This window comes from Gambusia affinis, linkage group LG12 (genome assembly GCF_019740435.1).
Source record: "Gambusia affinis linkage group LG12, SWU_Gaff_1.0, whole genome shotgun sequence".
Taxonomy (NCBI): domain Eukaryota; kingdom Metazoa; phylum Chordata; class Actinopteri; order Cyprinodontiformes; family Poeciliidae; genus Gambusia; species Gambusia affinis.
The window spans coordinates 20,253,588-20,271,347 of NC_057879.1; the positions used below are offsets into that span (position 1 = coordinate 20,253,588).

At 44.8% G+C, this 17,760-nt stretch overlaps 1 protein-coding gene across 19 annotated transcripts in view; it reads right to left on the minus strand.

Annotated features, from left to right (window-relative positions):
* The window catches only part of LOC122841847 (receptor-type tyrosine-protein phosphatase F-like), a 239,707-nt gene that overhangs the window by 45,095 nt on the left and 176,852 nt on the right, over positions 1–17,760 (minus strand). For all 19 annotated transcript variants that reach the window (XM_044135465.1, XM_044135464.1, XM_044135463.1 and 16 more), the window contains 2 exons: positions 17,002–17,080; positions 9,244–9,468 (listed from right to left, as the gene is read on the minus strand). In XM_044135465.1, coding sequence (XP_043991400.1) covers positions 9,244–9,468; positions 17,002–17,080 — 304 coding nt within the window. The remainder of the gene's footprint in view (positions 1–9,243; positions 9,469–17,001; positions 17,081–17,760) is intronic.

Genomic DNA, 17,760 nt, shown 5'->3' on the forward strand with positions numbered 1-17,760 from the left:
ACACCTTTTTTCACATCACGAGTCACGTGATCAACAGCCGGACTTACTCCTGGTGAAAACCATGAAGAAGATAACAGAAAGTAGTAGTAGGAAAATGATTTGCTTGTGTTTATTTTCAATGTGCAGCTGGCTCCACCAGAGCTCTCAAGGTTCATAAAAAGTTTTGTCATTCAAGCGTGTTGACGTTTGTAGCTCTTCTGTAAAATCGCTGTCTACAATTTCCCCAAAGTGCAGCATAAGTAGACGCTCCCAAGTAGAAGGGGTTCGTCGCTCCAATGCCTGAATAAGACACTGAGATGGCAGATAGGTGATGGCCGCTAGCACAATGGCTGAATTATGAATGCAAAGCTAAGCATCTAGGGACAATATATAGATTCAAAAGGCCTCTCCTTTTGAATCCCAGTTGCCATTCCCAATCACATATTTGGAATTCATGGTAATTACAAACATACTCGCCTCTAAATTGAAGCTTTTCACGCCTCTTCAATGGAGAAATTGATCGACACAGAAACCTTGAACAGGGATTTGTCCCATATTGTAGTGTTATCAAAACACTATCTGGTGATCCGGAGTCTCCAGCTGTCAATAAGCTTTGTTTGAGTACTTAGGAGCTCGAGTGTTAAGAAGTAGCTGTAATTTATTTCACTTTGTTAGAACCCATTTAATCCCTTTTTCACATTATATGCTTCTTAGAAATCATTTTCAGCTAATTTAACTCAAGTGCTTACTCTATAAGTCTAAAAGTGATTACAGAGTTGCTCCTAGACTGATGTTATGAGAAAATTGAGAATGAAAATGAGATATTGGATTGAGATTTAATATGCTTCTGCTAAATCCAACGGTAGAAGGAGCAGCCAGTAGAAAGCATGGATGCTTTAGTCTCTAGAAGGTGTATTTGGTTATTTGTGTGCAGCTGTTAGAGTGAGGGTATGTGTAACATCAGTTTTTCAAAGCCTTCTGTCTAACTCCTTTGAGCCTCTACAAGTGAGCGTGTTTGTCTAGGTCGCAGCCGCAGAGAGAGCGAGAGCGCGTGTGATTTCCGAGTGTTTGTCTGAGTGAACAGGAGAGAGGGATGAGGCGATGAGAGACGGCACGGAAAAACGAGACACACACACAGGTGTCATGGTAGCTAGCTTGGCTCATTTGGTACGCGGCGCCCTCCCAGACCCTTTGAGGAAGAGTTATGTACAGAAGACAATTAGGGCCACCAAAAATAAAAGCTAGAAATCTTAGGTGTATGTCAGTGAAGACATACACCTAATTATGTTGTTAGTTCATGAAAAAATAAATCATGTAGCTATTTCTGCCTTGTTGTATTAATTGGAAATCTGCATCCTATTTATACTGAAAATTTGTCCCAAAAATTGTAGTTTTAAGACTAGATTTGGCTGATGGTGCACAAACAATTTTGATTATGAAAAAAAAAGTCAAAATCTTGAGATCTAATTCAGTCAATCTATGTCAAAATCCAAATAAATAAACAAATATCCCTAGGTGTGTGTCAAATATGTTACTAGTATGTGATAATAATCACATATCTTCCTTGTTATAGGATTTGCAAACCTACATTTTATCCATACTGAAAGCTCATCCCAAATTTATTTTACAGGTTGGAGTTTTTTGCCTGATGGAACAGAAACAATTAGAACAATTTTGATTCTGAGGAAAAAAAAGTCAAATTATGAGAAGAGTCAAAATTTTGCGGAAAAAAAAGTACAACTTTTGAGAAAAGTCAGAATTCTTAGTTAAAAGTCACAATCTTTTCTTTCTTCTCCAGTGGCCCTAATCCCCTTCCATAGATCTGCCACACGCAACATGCGCGCATTTTATGCGACTCGCTGCGGACCCCCCTGGCTCACGGCTTAAATAAGCTGCAGGGCCAGCGCCAGACAGGACAAACAAACAAACATGCACAGATGCCTGCTATGTATCCACAGCTCCCGCCGTCACCCCAGGGGTCCCAAGGAGCCCACACAGTCCCTTCACACGACATGACAAACTGAAAGACATGGAGAGGGCGGGCAACAAGATTTTAGTGACAAAAAGTAGGAGAAATAAAAGATATCTGTCTTTATCTGTGAGTAGCAGAAACGTGGCTACAGGGTACCGTCTACCCTTTGTCTTGTCCTGCAGTTTCTCCTTTGTGCTTTTTTCATTCATTCAGTTTCGTCCTTGCATGTCCTGCCAGTCATTCAGCAGCAGAAAGGGCACTTCTTCCTTGCTCTTGAGCTGTCTGAATGCCAAGCCTTCGTTTCAAACACAGTTATAAGCAGAGTATGCAATAAATCCTCTGAAATCCCAAAATACGGGATGGAAAATGCCGAATTACATCTAATAGTTATATAAAAACCCACAAAAGACATTCTGCGTGGTCTAAGTGCGCCGTGGAAAGTCATTTAAGAAATATAGCATCATAATTTACATAAATACTCAGTGTTTTACACTCATTTTATATATAAAATACTGAAGATCACAAATTAGCTCAAGGCAGATATTTTTGCAGTGGACAGATTTGAAGTATAGAACTTGGAAAAAAGAAGAAAGAATGGAAATTAAATAAGGCAGGAGATTTGACTATATGGCAGAAAGGGATAAATACAGGGAAGAAAGTGTGACAAAGGAAGACAGGAACAAATAGATTTCGGACACAAAGAACAGTAAAAAGAGTGGGAGGACACATCAAGGCTATAATGGTGGTGAAACACAAAGGACAGAAAGAATGGCAGTGGGACAAAAGGATGGAAAGAAAGAAAGAAGCAGAGACAACTTTTAGACATCAGGAAAGGGACTTAGGTCTGGAATTTTTCCAAATTCTTGTTTTCCTTTTCCACACTGAGTAAATCCCAGAACTAAACCCAAGTGGACTTGCTACTCATCATCTTCTGTATCCAAATTCCAATAAAATACATTGTTTGTTCAGAAGGAGTCTCTGCAACCCTTTAAAACAAGTAGATCAATATTTCCCTCTTCAACCATCAGGGGGTTCAACTTTAAGCCTGATTGGTGTCTACAAATGTAAAAATGCATTGGACGCCACTTTGGTAATTCTCTCTAGTTATTTTTTTCTTCAGCTTGTCCTTTATAAATAAACTAAAGCATCAATAAACAAAAAGCATCCAGATAACTGGAGGCGCCGCCTCTGGGAAAAGATGCTACCCGCTAGATAAACTATGTTAGCTGCCACCCTCAAAAACCTGCAGAAGACGCTCAAAACTAGAGATGCACCTAACGATTATTTTAGTAATCAACTCTATAGCTTATTCTGACAATCGATTAATCGGATTAACAAAAGGCCACATTCCGATGATTTTCAGATAAATATCTAAGCTTTAATGCAAATAGACAAAATAAAATTCCTTCTTTAAACAAGAAAATGAACATTTTGTTGCCTAAAATACAATAACATAGGATTCATTTCTGTATGCTTGATCATCTGTAGCAAAGGAAGCATCTGCAGCTATAACAATGATTCTAACATCCACATATTGAAAAGCTCAGCCTTTTCTGCTGGACTTAACATCAGTACAGTGTAGGGCTGATCTCTTGATTGTTTTTTGGTTAACCAGTTAATAGCCAGACAGGAAAAAGAGCTAAATAGTAGATTTATTTTAGTAAATGCGAACCGAGTGAAGCTAAAAATGTACTTGAGGAATATATTTACAGACGAAGAAAGTTTTTTTTTTTTATATTATATGCAAAATGTGCTTATTGTACATTTTTGTGTTGTCCTTTCAGCAAATTGCAGTTTTTTATTGTCGGTATATTCCAATTGACAGATAACTGATACCTAAATTAGTTGACCATAACGCCGGTAATCAATTAATCACAATTAATATGATTAATCGTTTCAGCCCTACGCAAAAAACTACAAAAACACCCCAAATATTGTGTTTTCATAGTTCCCTCATCCTGTCCACTCTTCTTTCTATCCTATAATCATCTACTAAATCAGTTCCCTAATTGATTAAACACAATTAATACAATTAATTGTTTCAGCCATATTCAAAAACAACACAAAAAGCATCTTGTTTTAATAATCCCCTCTTGATACTGTTCGTTTGAACCTTTTAAATTTTAAAAGCAGCTTGTCTTCAATGTTTGGGGTGTTTGGAGCTTGAAGCAACAGAATTAGAGCTACAAAGCAAACTCTCCATGAGAGTGAGGAGAATACAAATGCTTGGATAAAACTCCAAAGAGCAAATCTGATCGCTCGGTTTGGGTTCCTCTCTCTGCCAAAACCTGACTTTTCTCTTATCACGAGGACAGCACACGGTGGAACAATCACCTCCTCTGCTGTCGGTTCGCTTCGTCTCATCGGAGCTTCACAGGCTGGACTGGACGCAAGGCAGAAATGGGGAAAAAAAAGAGGAAAACATCCCTCTCTTTTGCTCTCCAGCATCACCCCTCCTCTCTGCCTCAGATCACACAGTAGTTCATTCTCCTTCCTCCCTCAGTCTCTTTTCACATTAAATGATACTGTTTATACACACCCAGCATCTATCATCTTATTTCACACGTCCCCCGGCTTGTTTATCCGCCTTTAGTGCTGGGGAGACATGAAGGCGTATTCTCCTCTCCTTTCTTTCTCTCGTTCCCCCTCTATTCTCAGACTTTCTTCAACCACTAGTGGCTGCTTGTGGCCATTGATATACGAGGGCTTATTAAACCCTGGTGGTCCTGTTTGATCCACACTAGGGGAGTTTGTGGAAGCCTAGTAAAGACACAAGTCATTTATTCCACTACTTGTTGTTTTATTCTCCTGGGTCTGGTGAAGATCCTCCTCCAGGCAGCGTCTGCCTGCTGCACGCTTCACCTTCTTCTTCTTCTTCTACCCAGCGCCTTTGGTAATAAAACGTCTGCAAATGCTGCGTGGGGGCCAACAAAAACAAACACCGCTGTGGCGTCTGACTGACAGGATTCGCGCTGCAATCAGTGGCAGACTACACAAACAATGGATGCTCTGGAGTGGGCTTGTTATTTCAAAACTACAGTGTATTGTACCAAAATCTGCATACTCTGTGTAATTGTTCATGTTTAGTGACATTACAAGTGCAAACTTCAATGCATTTTATTAGGATTTAATGTGATAGACAAACACAAAGTAGTGCAACTGGAGACTCAAGTATGTTAACGTCGTTCTCAACCAGTTTAGCACACAATGCTGCCAATTGTTCTTCACCAAATAGTACCAGCTCAGTCAGATTGCTGAAACTTTAACTTGGTCACATAAAATATCTATAAAATTTAATTAAGTGTGTGGCTGAGATGTGAAATGTGTTAAAAATCCACTTTGTATTGGATGACAACCAATTTCCCAGTATGACACATTTTGAATAGCTGCCGGCAGACAACATATGTACAGTTCAAACTAAGAAATTATTTGATTTCATTCATTAGTTTTAATTACAGCCACCCTTTTTGGCATATTTGGAGAATTTTAAGTATTTATTCATCATCTGTTACAGCTCAATGCTCTAACAGACTGAAAAAAGCAGAAAAAAGATCTTTTCCAAAATACTGTCAGAAAGGAGCTTGTGTAGCAGAACTCTGGAAATACTAAGTACATCTTTGGTGTCAACAAAAAAACAATACATTTCTCAACAGTGTCTTATTTAGGAAATGACAACATTTAGTTAGGGGTTGGCGATATGCACTTATAGTTTTATTATGATATTATGTGGTGAAATTGTGATAGTGATTGATAAAAATGATAAATTAGTTGTAGCATCTTTTTTATGCAACTGTATGGCTGTAAATGTATTCATAGTGCCACAAACATAAATACTGCTCTCGAAAAACATTCCTATTTCAGTTAGGCTTCTCCAGAATACCAATTATTTAAAAAGTATGATTTGAATCACCGAGTTGCACACAAGAACTGCATTTAATCACATTTCAAATTGAATTATATTTATTGATGTTCTCGTTTGTATCTTTTTTTAGATGATTTCACTGAACAAACAGTGGAGAAAACAATAAAACTAACAATACGGATGGTTTTAAATGTTAATTTTATCGTGTCAACAATAACAATTTTTATGATAAGAAATTTATTATGATACATAATAAAAGATAATTAATGCCCACCTCTGCTTGTAATTTGCATGAATTTTATTACAAATTACCACTCTGTGAGTGGAGCCCAATAAATCTAAGTGGTCCAGTTTAAAAGGTGAGTAAGTTCCTGTCAGTTTGAGGAAAGAAAGCGTTTTTGAGCTCTTCTGATCCAACTTGCTGTGCTGTGCAGGTGTGGTGAGAGTCCTGTGCAACGATGGGATTTGAGGATTTTCTTTGAAGTCAGATATATCATAGCAGGCCAGGACAGCCTCCCTTGCACGTCCGTGGCCTTCTCAGAGTGGAGGGATTACATGGGTGACGCGGGGGGGCTTTAGGGACATGTAAAGCAGCGCTTCAAGGGAATCAGGCCTGCCTTACGGACTGTCTCGGCCCTGTGACCGGGTCCTCGCCTCCCTTTTAACTCCAACCACACTAATCGATCTCCTCTGCCGTCTTAACGGTGGAGAGCGGACGAGAAAAAGAGCTCAAAGGAGGGAGTGGAAGGAAAGAAAGAAAGAAATAGGTAAAAAGTCTGAGATTCAGTTTAAGACATGAAGGACTCTCCCTCTCTGGTCGTCGAGGGCCCAGCTGCTGAATATGCATGTCTGGGGTAGCAGAAGAGCCCAGAGCAATCGCAGACTCTCATTCCTCCTGCAGTGAAGTTTAGCCCAGACCATCCCACAGAGACGCGGGCCTCCGTGTTAGCGCTGCTCGACAAGTGCACAGTTCCTCTTAGCAAGCCAAGAGGCCTGTATTAGCATTGCTAAGACATCTGGATGGGACCCCCGCTGGTTGCAGGGAAGACAGAGCAGGATCTCTGATGTCATTGTCAACCGATAAGGGAGTTATCAGGACAAGCTGTAGTTTCTCTTAGAGGCTGCTACAATAAAGGCTAAGTGGAGGGAAGAAAACAAACAACCACTTTGTCTGATTGCAGCTGTTTTCCAAACGCTTGAGGCTGGAAAGTGTTGAGAGTTTGATGATGGGTGATAAAGTTAACCTGAAATTAATTAACCTGGATGAGCAAGCAAAAAGAAAATGACAACTTACATTGAAAACTGTTTGTTGCTCATTTTAGACAGTGAAGGATAATGGCCACTTTAATTTTAAGAAGGCAATTCATCCTAAACTTGATGATGGTGATTACCATTCATGCCCCAACAAATAAAGTTAATTTCTCTACACACAACGAGAAACATTTAGAGTAAACCATCATGGCACTGTTGAAACAAGTAAGATGAGAGCTAGAAGATACCCAGAGATGATTATAACATACAGAAGGAAAAAGTATATTGAATTCTAAAGTTTTTGTACTTCCATTTACTTACTTAGTGCTTCTTAAAACAGCCAACATGCTTAAAATGCCACAAAAAATATCCACCTGGTTTTTGGCAATAAATTAATGCATTTTGGTGTCTGTAAAATGAGCCATTTCAAAATATTACAAATCAGCAGTTGGTGCCCGTCACCTAGCAACACCTGTCAAGCCCAGTCTGTTACCCAGCAACCCAAGCTGAGTTCCAGGACATTTGATCAGTTGGTTTTACTCCTGTATGTGCTGTACAATAGCTGCTACAGAAGAGAAGTGCTTAGTTGATTTACCATTCAGAAACCACTGGGTGTATTTTTGTTGGCTGTGCAGGAGGCTCTGCTTCTGCTTTTCAAAGTTATGTAAATAGGGGTTGTTTGCAGCCATTTTCATGTGTGAGTGTAAACACCGAGTTGGAGCAGCAGCTTATTTGAAATTAAAGCAGCTCATTCTGAAGGGAGATCAAAATTGGCAGATCTGACCAGAACAAAATCTCATTACCTAAGAATGATAATGTACAATAAATATAAACATGTTTAGTACAAGCTTTAGACGTAGTCAAACTTGTTCAAAGAAGCATAATAGGTCACCTTTAATGTCAGAAAGATAATTTGTGTAAATCTATTTGAAAACGTGTCACCTTTTCCTGTTCACTCACAGAAGCAACACAAAGTGCCTAATTAGTATCACACCTGCCTGATCAAGTCAGATTTCCAGGCCAACCACAATTACCTCCAGAGAGCATCAAAGAACCATCCAGGAAGTCACAAAAGGACCCAGAACAAGATCTAAAGGACCGCATGCCTCACTTGCTTCAATTACGGGTCAGTGTTCATGATTCAACACTAAAAAAGAAGCTGGGAAAAAAATCCCTAGGAGGATACATTTGCTTTAAATTACTTTGATGATCCACCAGACTTAATTTGAGGAAAATATTCTGTGGAACATTTTGAAAAGTCTGCATATTGTTAGATCTGACATGAAACAACTTTTCATACAATAATCAAACATGATGGTTTTACGTTGCTTCAAGACCTGGATTGCTTGCTGTATCTTCACTTTTGCAAGAGATTCAAAAGAATAATGTGCAGCTATTAATTTATATGACCTTAACCTCAGGCGCACTTGGCTTATGCAGCTTGTTTTGGTAAAAATCCTTATTTAAAATCTGATTTAAATGCTGTGGCATGTAATAGACAAACCATTCATGCTCAAAGAGCTTCCCTGTGGCTGAATCAGAATTCTGCAAAGAGTGGGCTGAAATTCTACCAAAGCAAAGTAACAGTCTTTATTTTCCCTTAATTATCATTGAAACCAAATTATAGAATTATCTGAAATTAAAATGTGTTCGAGAATGTGAAAAACATAAGTGTGACCAAAATACAAAAACCATCACAAATTTATAGCAAGGCAAATACTTGCAAACAGCACTGTAAATAAATGACAGATGGAAAATCTGAATATATTGCTTAAACCCCTTCTGCTTAAGCCCCTTTAAATATACACATCTATTATATAGATCTACATATCCTTTATAAAACATGAAGCATCTTGCTTACCCCAGGTTATTAGTACAACTGCTAGGCTAATGTTAGCTTGCTTAGTTTCTGTTTTGATAGGACTTGTTGATAATTCAGCTCATAAGAGTGTGGGCAAAATTTACAGAAAGTTTTCTCCTCCTACTTCCATGAATAAAGTGCTTTGCTTTTCATATTATTACCAACCACTGCTATAGTAGCCGGGTCCCCTAAAATATGGTATTAGACAGACATACTGCTCAGTCTGAGTCTGATTTTTGAGGACTACTGGTCTGGAGAGTACAATGCAAGGTCCAACCATCTGCCCTGGTCTATGCAGAGAAGAAGGATGTAACTTACATAATTAGCTGTGCCATCCGTTCCCTCATTTCGTAGTACCGCAACGACAAACCATTGGAACTCCTGCATGTTAGTTAGGGGCTTGTTTTTGAAACCCATGTAGTCCTGGCCATCACCCAGCATAAAGGTTGGCGGCAGATGAGTCAATTTGGCTGCAACATATGCCCTGGGGGACTCCACGTGGCGTCTGCGCCTCAACATCGGACCTTCTCTGGACCTGAGCAGCTGGGGGAAGAAGGCAAAGTGGAAAGGTTATGGTTTAAAATTAGCAACAGAGCCCAAGTGAGATGACCCCTGCCAAAGTACAGAATCCAGGCTGTGGCACCAGCGCAGGTTTACGTTTTAGCAGAAACTAATGCAGGGTTTGTTAGCCGTGGCCCTCAGAGGTGCCCTGTTCTGCAGGTGATTAACAGGTTCCTGCAGGACTTGACAGCATGCCGAGGAGGTAATGCAATCATTTTAATCAGGTGTGATGGAGCAGCGACACATCTAAAAGATGAAAGACTGTGGCTCATCATTAAAAAGCCCTAAACTAGGGTATATAAGACAAATCAAAGCGTCTGAACTCCTGGAATCTCAGAAAAACAAAGCCATTGCATTGACAGTGTATGTCCAGGTTTGGCTGTGCTGCTCAGTAAAAGATAATGACTCCACAGTGCTAAAATGCCCTTTGCACGCTGGCACAACGGCAAACAATGCAGCCAAGCTACGAAGTGAGCAATTAGCACTTAGTGGAGCACACAATCTCAGCATGACTGCCAGCCTGGTTAATAAATGAGCGGGAGTGTACAGCACTGCGGCATTGTGTTTTTCAGCAGCATTTTGTTTCCTGTCACTGATGTCTCGTGTGCCGCTCCAGATGTAGCTTTATTAAATCATTATGTTGGAGGGAGGAGACAATGGCCTGCTCCGTGTTTAATGACTCAGGGAGTCCCATCTCTTTCCCTCTCCGTCTCCTCCATTATTCTTAAGGGGAGACCTTGAGCAATGGTGATTCAGATCGAAAGTTACTACCGTAACTACGGTTCTATGAATCCCGGATGACCGCCAGAGGCGGTGCTTCAAGCACTGAATGATCATTCTTGCGCATGCGCAGGTCGAGTACTAATGACAACAAAGTCACCTGTGACCTGCCGGGGACCCACGTGACTCTATATAGTCACGTGGCACCCGCAATCAATCCCTCAATCTTCGCGAGAAGCAGAGATTCGAGGACCAAGCACTCTGGCGGTCATCCGGGATTCATAGAACCGTAGTTACGGTAGTAACTTTCGTTCTATTTCATCCCTACTGACCGCCAGAGGCGGTGCTTCAAGCACTGGATGACTCATATCAACAAGGTCACGAGGAATCAGCAACATTCAAGGGAAACAACTACACCACCCACACTAATGTGATGTAGAGGCATGCTGCTCCAGGATGCCTTGAAGCGGATGGGGTGCAGCCACATTCACCCTGTAGAACCAAGTAAAGGTACTAGGTGATTTCCAGGAGGCCGCACGGCATAGAACATCCAACGGCACCACAGTCATGGCAGTAACGATGTCGACATGCCCCTTGTAGAGTGGCACTTCACTCCCGCCGGCAGAGTCCGGTCCTGCAAGGCATAAGCCTTGGAGATCAAATCCACAACCCAGTGTGCAAGTCGCTGCTTAGAAAGTGCCTGAACTTTCCGTGAGCCAGCGTAGCAAACAAAAAGGCTATTTGTCTTTCGGAAGGATGCCGTGGCATTGACATATGCCTCAAGGGCACGAACAGGCCACAGTGGTTCAGAGGGGCTACCGGTGTCAAACCGGGCAAGATGGAGCGGCTGGGTACTGCGTGCCGCCAGTGACACCTTAGGAATAATGCAACGTCAGACCACAGTGTAACGCCTGAGCCACCAGTCTTCCACCGGCAGTAGGGCTCAGCTGTCGAGAGAGCCTGTAATTTCTCCATACGTTTTGCAGAAACCATAGCCAAAAGGAACGCTGTCTGCAGTGAGAGCCACTTGAGGTCTGCTGATGCCAGGGGCTCAATTGGGAGGGACCGAAGAGCCTCAAGCACAAGAGAAAGGTCCCACGCCGGTGCCACAGGGCGGTTGGGTGGTTGTAAACGCCGAGCACCCCTTAAAAACAGCACAACGTCCTTGTCTCTGCCCACAGAACAACCATTCGGTCCGAAATGCCAACAGGAAATGGCAGCCACACACACCTTCAAGGTAGACGGAGACCGTCCTTGATCCAGTAACGCCTGCAGGAAGGTCAGTATGTCAGAAACTGAACACTGCACCGGGTCCCGCCCTCTATTACGGCACCAGGTCGCAAAGACCGTCCACTTGGTAGCATAGACAGCTCGCGTGGACGGCGCCCATGCATTAGCCATTGTATGCATTATGGACCCAGTGTATCTTGAGAAAGTGGACCCCGGCCTTGCAGGGGCCAAATCCAGAGCTGGAGCCGGTCCAGTTTGGGGTGCAAACTCTGATCCCCCATCTGGGAAAGAAGATCACTCCTGGAGGGAGGCGCGCGAGCCGGAGCGGAGCTCGCACAGTAGAGGAAACCAAGTCCTCGCTGGCCAGTAGGGGGCCACCAGCAGAACCCTGTGCCCCTCCTGACGCACCCTGAGGAGAGTCTGAAAAAGTAGGCTGAATGGTGGAAAGGCATAAAGGAGGGTCCGGGGCCAGTCGTGTGCCAGAGCATCGTGGCCCAGAGGGCTGCTGTTGTACAATGAGAACCAAAGGGGACAGTGAAACGCGTCCCTTGAGGCAAAGAGGTCCGCCCTGCCAAAGACCTTCCAGATGCACTCCACTACCTTTCGGTGAAGCTTCCACTCCCCTGGAAGCAGCTTCTGACGGGATAGAAAATCTGCTGGCATGTTCTCCGGCCCTGGGATGTAGGCTACTCTGAGGCTGGTTATGTATGGAGCTGCCCAGGTCAGAAGCCGTTGAGTCAAGCACGACAGTTTCCATGACCTGGTTCCCCCCTGGTGGTTGATGTGGAAAACCACAGTGGTGTTGACTGACATCACCAGCACATGCTTCCCCTGCAAGCCTGGAAGAAAGCTCTGAAGAGCCAGAAGTACAGCCCGTAACTCTAAGACATTGATGTGTTCCCTGCTCTGCCGCTGGGGTGACAGGCAAGCAGTCATTGAGATGGAATCCATGGCAATGCCCAGGAAGACAGTCTCCTGTGAGGGAGTCATACTGCTTTTCTCCATGTTCACCTGCAAGCCCAAGCATCCCACATGATGGAGCACTAACAGAGTATCTCGAACCGCCTGGTCCCGTGTCGCGGCACAAATGAGCCAGTCGGCCAGATATGGGAGGATCCTTAATCCCTGTGCCTGCAGAGGAGAGAGGGTCACTGCAACACATCGGGTGAACACCCTGGGAGACAGTGAAAGTCCGAACGGGAGGACCCTGAACTGGAAATGCCTCCCCTGAAAAGCAAAACGCAGAAACCGCCAATGGGGCGGAGCGATTGGAACGTGAAAATAAGCATCCCTGAGATCTATGGAAGTGAACCAATCGCCCGGGGAAATCACCTGCAACACTTCCTTGTGGTCAGCATATGAAAAGGCATGGCCTTCAAGTACACATTCAAGTACACTCCGAGGTCCAAGACTGGGCCAGGCTCACGGTCTTCTTCAGAACAAGAAAATACATGGAATAAAGCCCCTGGATCCAGCAGGGGTCCACAGGCACTATAGCACCCTTGGCCAGCAAGGTGAGGGTTTCTTGGTTCAGTGCCTGTGCCTTCACCGGTCATGCGGATCACAGTCATCCTGACCCGGCCGGGGATAGGTGGCCGTGGCGGAACTGAAGACGGTACCCCCACAAGTCCGGAGTGTGGGCAGCCCAGAAGCTGAGCTGTCCCAGAGTAAAATAACCGACTGCCGGCAATTAAGGCATCATCCACGGGCCCCCCGGCCCTTTGAAGGCCTGGGAGGATGCCGGCCAGACTGAGCGGCTCGAAAGGGATGAAAGGATTTTGTCCCAGCTCGGTCTGGAGCTCTGTTTCTCTGAGCTGGAGCAGGTCCCTGGACCAATCTCTGACCTGGTACCAGACCCTGGGGCTTAGTGGAAGAAGGAGAAGGCCCTGAGGACCTCCGTGAAGGACCCGCAGCTGCCCAGGTGCTGACTGGCTGGCGATCACACCTGTGAAGCCCTGCCAGCTGTTGCCTTGTTCTAGAGACCTGAGCTGTACGGTCCAAGGCGTCCAGTGCCGCAGAACCAAAAAGATCCCCCAGATCCACAGGCAGGGCCCGGAGGGTCCTCCTACAAGGCTCAGTAAGTGGTGACTGCGCCAACCAGACCTGGCGGCGAGCGTGAACCTGTGTGGAGAGTGTGCGTCCAAGTTCCCTCGTCATAAGAGCAAAGGCCTGCAGAGATGCATCAACCAGGCCTTGCGTGGCATGGTCCAGTGGAACAGATTCCAAGGAGGAAGACAGGGCCAGCATAAGATGGGAGAGAGAGTTCCCAATCCGGCCCATGCGGGCCCCAGAGTCATAGGCCTTGCAGAGAAGGTCGCCGTGTCTGACGGCACGGAGGACGCAGACAACGGGCATTGGGCTGCAAAGCCTCATCAGGTGGGATAATAAGAGAGGCAATGCCCGGTTCCACCACTGGCATCTGCCCCAAGCCAACCCTGGGTGCCTTCTGCATAGCTGCCAGGACCCTGCCATCCGTTGTCAGGAAAGCGCCTTGGTGTCTGACCAGCAAGCATGTAGTTCCCGCACATACTCCGCCGAGGGAGTTACCACAAAGGCAGTCTCTGATCTACTGCGCTTAAAGAAGGCGCTGGAAGCCGTAGGCTGGGCCTGAGGAACACTAATCTGTAAACGAGCAAGAGCCGTTCGAATAGCAGATGTCACAGACTCCCCCGTATCCTCCTGGGAGGCAATGGAGTCCGACCCAGAGGCCCCGGAGCCCAGCTCCGGAAGATCCTCACAGAAATGGGTGCCAGAGGCCGCCACAGAAACAGCATCGTCGTCATTGACTGACATTTCATCCTGCTCGGGAGGGAGAGCCGCGCCGCGATCACCAGCAGTCTGAAAGGACTGGAGGAGGGCTTTCATTTGGGCCATCTCAGTAGTGAGATGATACGCTCTCGTGGACAGCCTCCCTGTATCGGTCTGTCTGGCTCGCTTTGCCGGTACCAAAGGTGCAGCCACAGTAGATCGTTTGCACATCGCTTTCCCCATCGGCAACTGACTACGCGGCGCAGCGCCCGCCCAGTCGGTAGGCTGCTCCAGAGCAGCCAACCTATCCAGTCTGACTGACCGGGGCATGACGCAATAGTTGGGGCAAGCGTTATCCGACAGTGCCTCCCGGACATGTTCCACACCGAGGCAGGAGGGACACAAGTCATGCCCGTCGTCGGGCTGAAGTGGAACCAGACAGGTCAAGCAGCATAAATTATCCAGCAACATACTGCTGAAAGGCGTGATTAGCCCGCCAGCAACAAGAAGTCAACACGAGCAGAAAACGCTACTGGCGACTCCGTTGTAGGAAAACCCTCGTAGAGGTTCCAAACTCAGGGTGAGCAGAAACGCCACTAGCAAATCGATTATCAACCAAAGATGAACTCAGCACGAGCAGAGACGCCACTGGTGAGTCAGATAAATAACAGCAAAGTAAAATGGACTCAGCACGAGCAGAAAACGCTACTGGTGAGTGTAGATAAACAAACTGTAGAAGAACTCAACGCGAGCAGAAACGCTACTGGTGAGTTCAGGCAAACAAACTATAGAACTCAACGCGAGCAGAAACGCTACTGCTGAGTTTAGGTAAACAACTCAACGCGAGCAGAAACGCTACTGGTGAGTGTAGGCAAACAAACAAACTGTAGAACTCAACGCGAGCAGAAACGCTACTGGTGAGTGTAGGCAAACAAACAAACTGTAGAACTCAACGCGAGCAGAAACGCCACTGGTGAGTTCAGGCAAACAAACTATAGAAGAACCCAACGCGAGCAGAAACGCTACTGGTGAGTTTAGGTAAACAACTCAACGCGAGCAGAAACGCTACTGGTGAGTGTAGGCAAACAAACAAACTGTAGAACTCAACGCGAGCAGAAACGCTACTGGTGAGTTCAGGCAAACAAACTATAGAAGAACCCAACGCGAGCAGAAACGCTACTGGTGAGTTTAGGTAAACAAACTATAGAAGAACCCAACGCGAGCAGAAACGCTACTGGTGAGTTTAGGTAAACAACTCAACGCGAGCAGAGACGCTACGGGTGAGTTTAGAGAAACCAACTGAAAACGAACTCAGCGCGAGCAGAAACGCTACCGTGAGTCAAAAGAGCCACAAAAATTAACGTGGCAATTCAAAGCGAACAGTAAACTATTGCCGAGAAAAGAAGAAAAACTTACCAGTCGCCGCGGCCACCGCAGATCAGGTAAGGTGAAAGCAAGCATGCAGCCCCTGGAGGGCGAGACTTACCCGCAGCTCCGACCAAAGCCGGTCACGGGGCTACCAGCAACAAGCAGCTAGGAAAATAGTGGTACACACAGAAGCAACCAGCTTCACACGACCACACACCTGTACTCAACACACCTGCGCGCGAGAAGAACAAAAGGGATTGATTGCCGGGTGCCACGTGACTATATAGAGTCACGTGGGTCCCCGGCAGGTCACAGGTGACTTTGTTGTCATTAGTACTCGACCTGCGCATGCGCAAGAATGATCATTCAGTGCTTGAAGCACCGCCTCTGGCGGTCAGTAGGGATGAAATAGAACTCCAAGTTTACTTAAACCTCCTGCCATTATTATTCCGGCATGCAGGCCTAAACTCCCCCATGATTAAGTAGTATCATATTCAACAACAAATAAATAAATTAGGCAGTCATATAAAAGTTTATGAGAAGATAGGAAGCCTCTACCAGACTGCATATGCATTATTATACACCTGTTGCTAAGCCTGTCACACTAGGCAAATTATCGGATGATGAAGTAAAATAAGCTCATTAATTTCTGTTTTCATTTGTTTAGAGACCTCATAATTGACTTTTTATTTGTGGTTTCAGTTGTAAGGGGATTTTTATTTCTATTTCTGTTTTATTTATCCTTTTTGTTTTTATTTTGGATATTTTAAGTGTCTTCCAGTTTCAATGCTAAGTGCTGTTTCATAAATTAAAGTTTATTAGTCTTTGAAAGGGTGAACTTACAATGTTATGCCATTACCAATAGATGAATTGAAAATGTCCTCAAAACAACAACGTGATAGTTCATCCCAATAATGTTGATTTATCGTCCAGCAGTATTTGTTATTGTGACAGGCCAATAGGACAACACTAACACTTACACCCTTTCCTTTTAGTCATCTTGTAGCTTTGTTGTCTTTTTTATGGACTGTGGATTGATATTTGTGGAAGAAGGCTGATTTTATATCTGGTAAATCATGTCATTGCAGATTGTATTGGATGTGCCAATAGAAGCAAAGGTAGAGATAAATTTGTAGATATTGCTTGCAAAGGAATATAAGAGAGATCAAATTAAGCCCTACATCACTTGTTACACACTAATACTATGATCTGAACGTGCAAACGGTTTTATTCGACAGATGGCTGCTGTTTGCAGACCTGGCATCCAATCAGGAGACTCTACTCCTACCTGAGTGACTCACAGTTTAATATCTCTTCCTCCCTGAGCTCAGGAAGGTAGAGATAATTAGCTACCACCGACGACTCCCCACCCAGTTGGAGTGGAAAATGCTATCCGTGACCCCTGCAACCTGGGAACATTAGCCAATCAGCCCCCCGCCTGGCACTCACCTCTTCCAGGTCCACCTCGTCCGGGTTCTTCCACCGCTGCATCGATTGAGTTTGTGGCACCACCACAATGTAAAACCATCTGATGAGGAATGAAAAAAATAAAAAGGCCTTAGTAAACAAAGCATGACTCAGTCGACACATTTGGAGACTTGGAGAAGCTTTTGTTGGAACGACGCCACCGCACAAGTGAGGCCAACCAAGGTCGAACTCCAGCAGATTGGCGCTGCGTTCCCCAATTAATGGCTAAACGCTAAGAACATCTGCCACACGGTCCGGAACAAACACCATTCAGTGGAGGGGAGCCTTCAGCTAATGGAGATCCCTGTAGGATTCCTGAGGTTAATAAGAGCAAATATGTGTTTCTGTGCTGCTGTTATGAAGACCCAGATGGATGAAAATGAAGGACATCATTGGGGAGGGTCAAACTGAGGAGGTTAGGTACCGACTCAACGAGCATACATGCGAGAGCACACAAAGTACTCATGTTTCTGTGTTTATATTTGCGTTGGCTCCATCTCGCTGTCAAGCCCTGACTGTTTTCTCTCAGCTCAAAGTTTTCTCTCCACTGCGGCATTTTGTAAAACGAGCTGCTGCTGACAGTGAAAGCAGCTGCCTCTCCTCCTCCTCCTCCTCCTCCTCTTCTCTGCTTCGCATCTGTGATTCAACAGTCACTCAAGTCTGAGAGTGAAAGAAGACGTGTATAACAAGGCGGCTCCTCACCAACACAAGCTAACACACCTCTCGACTCGTCCATCCCCC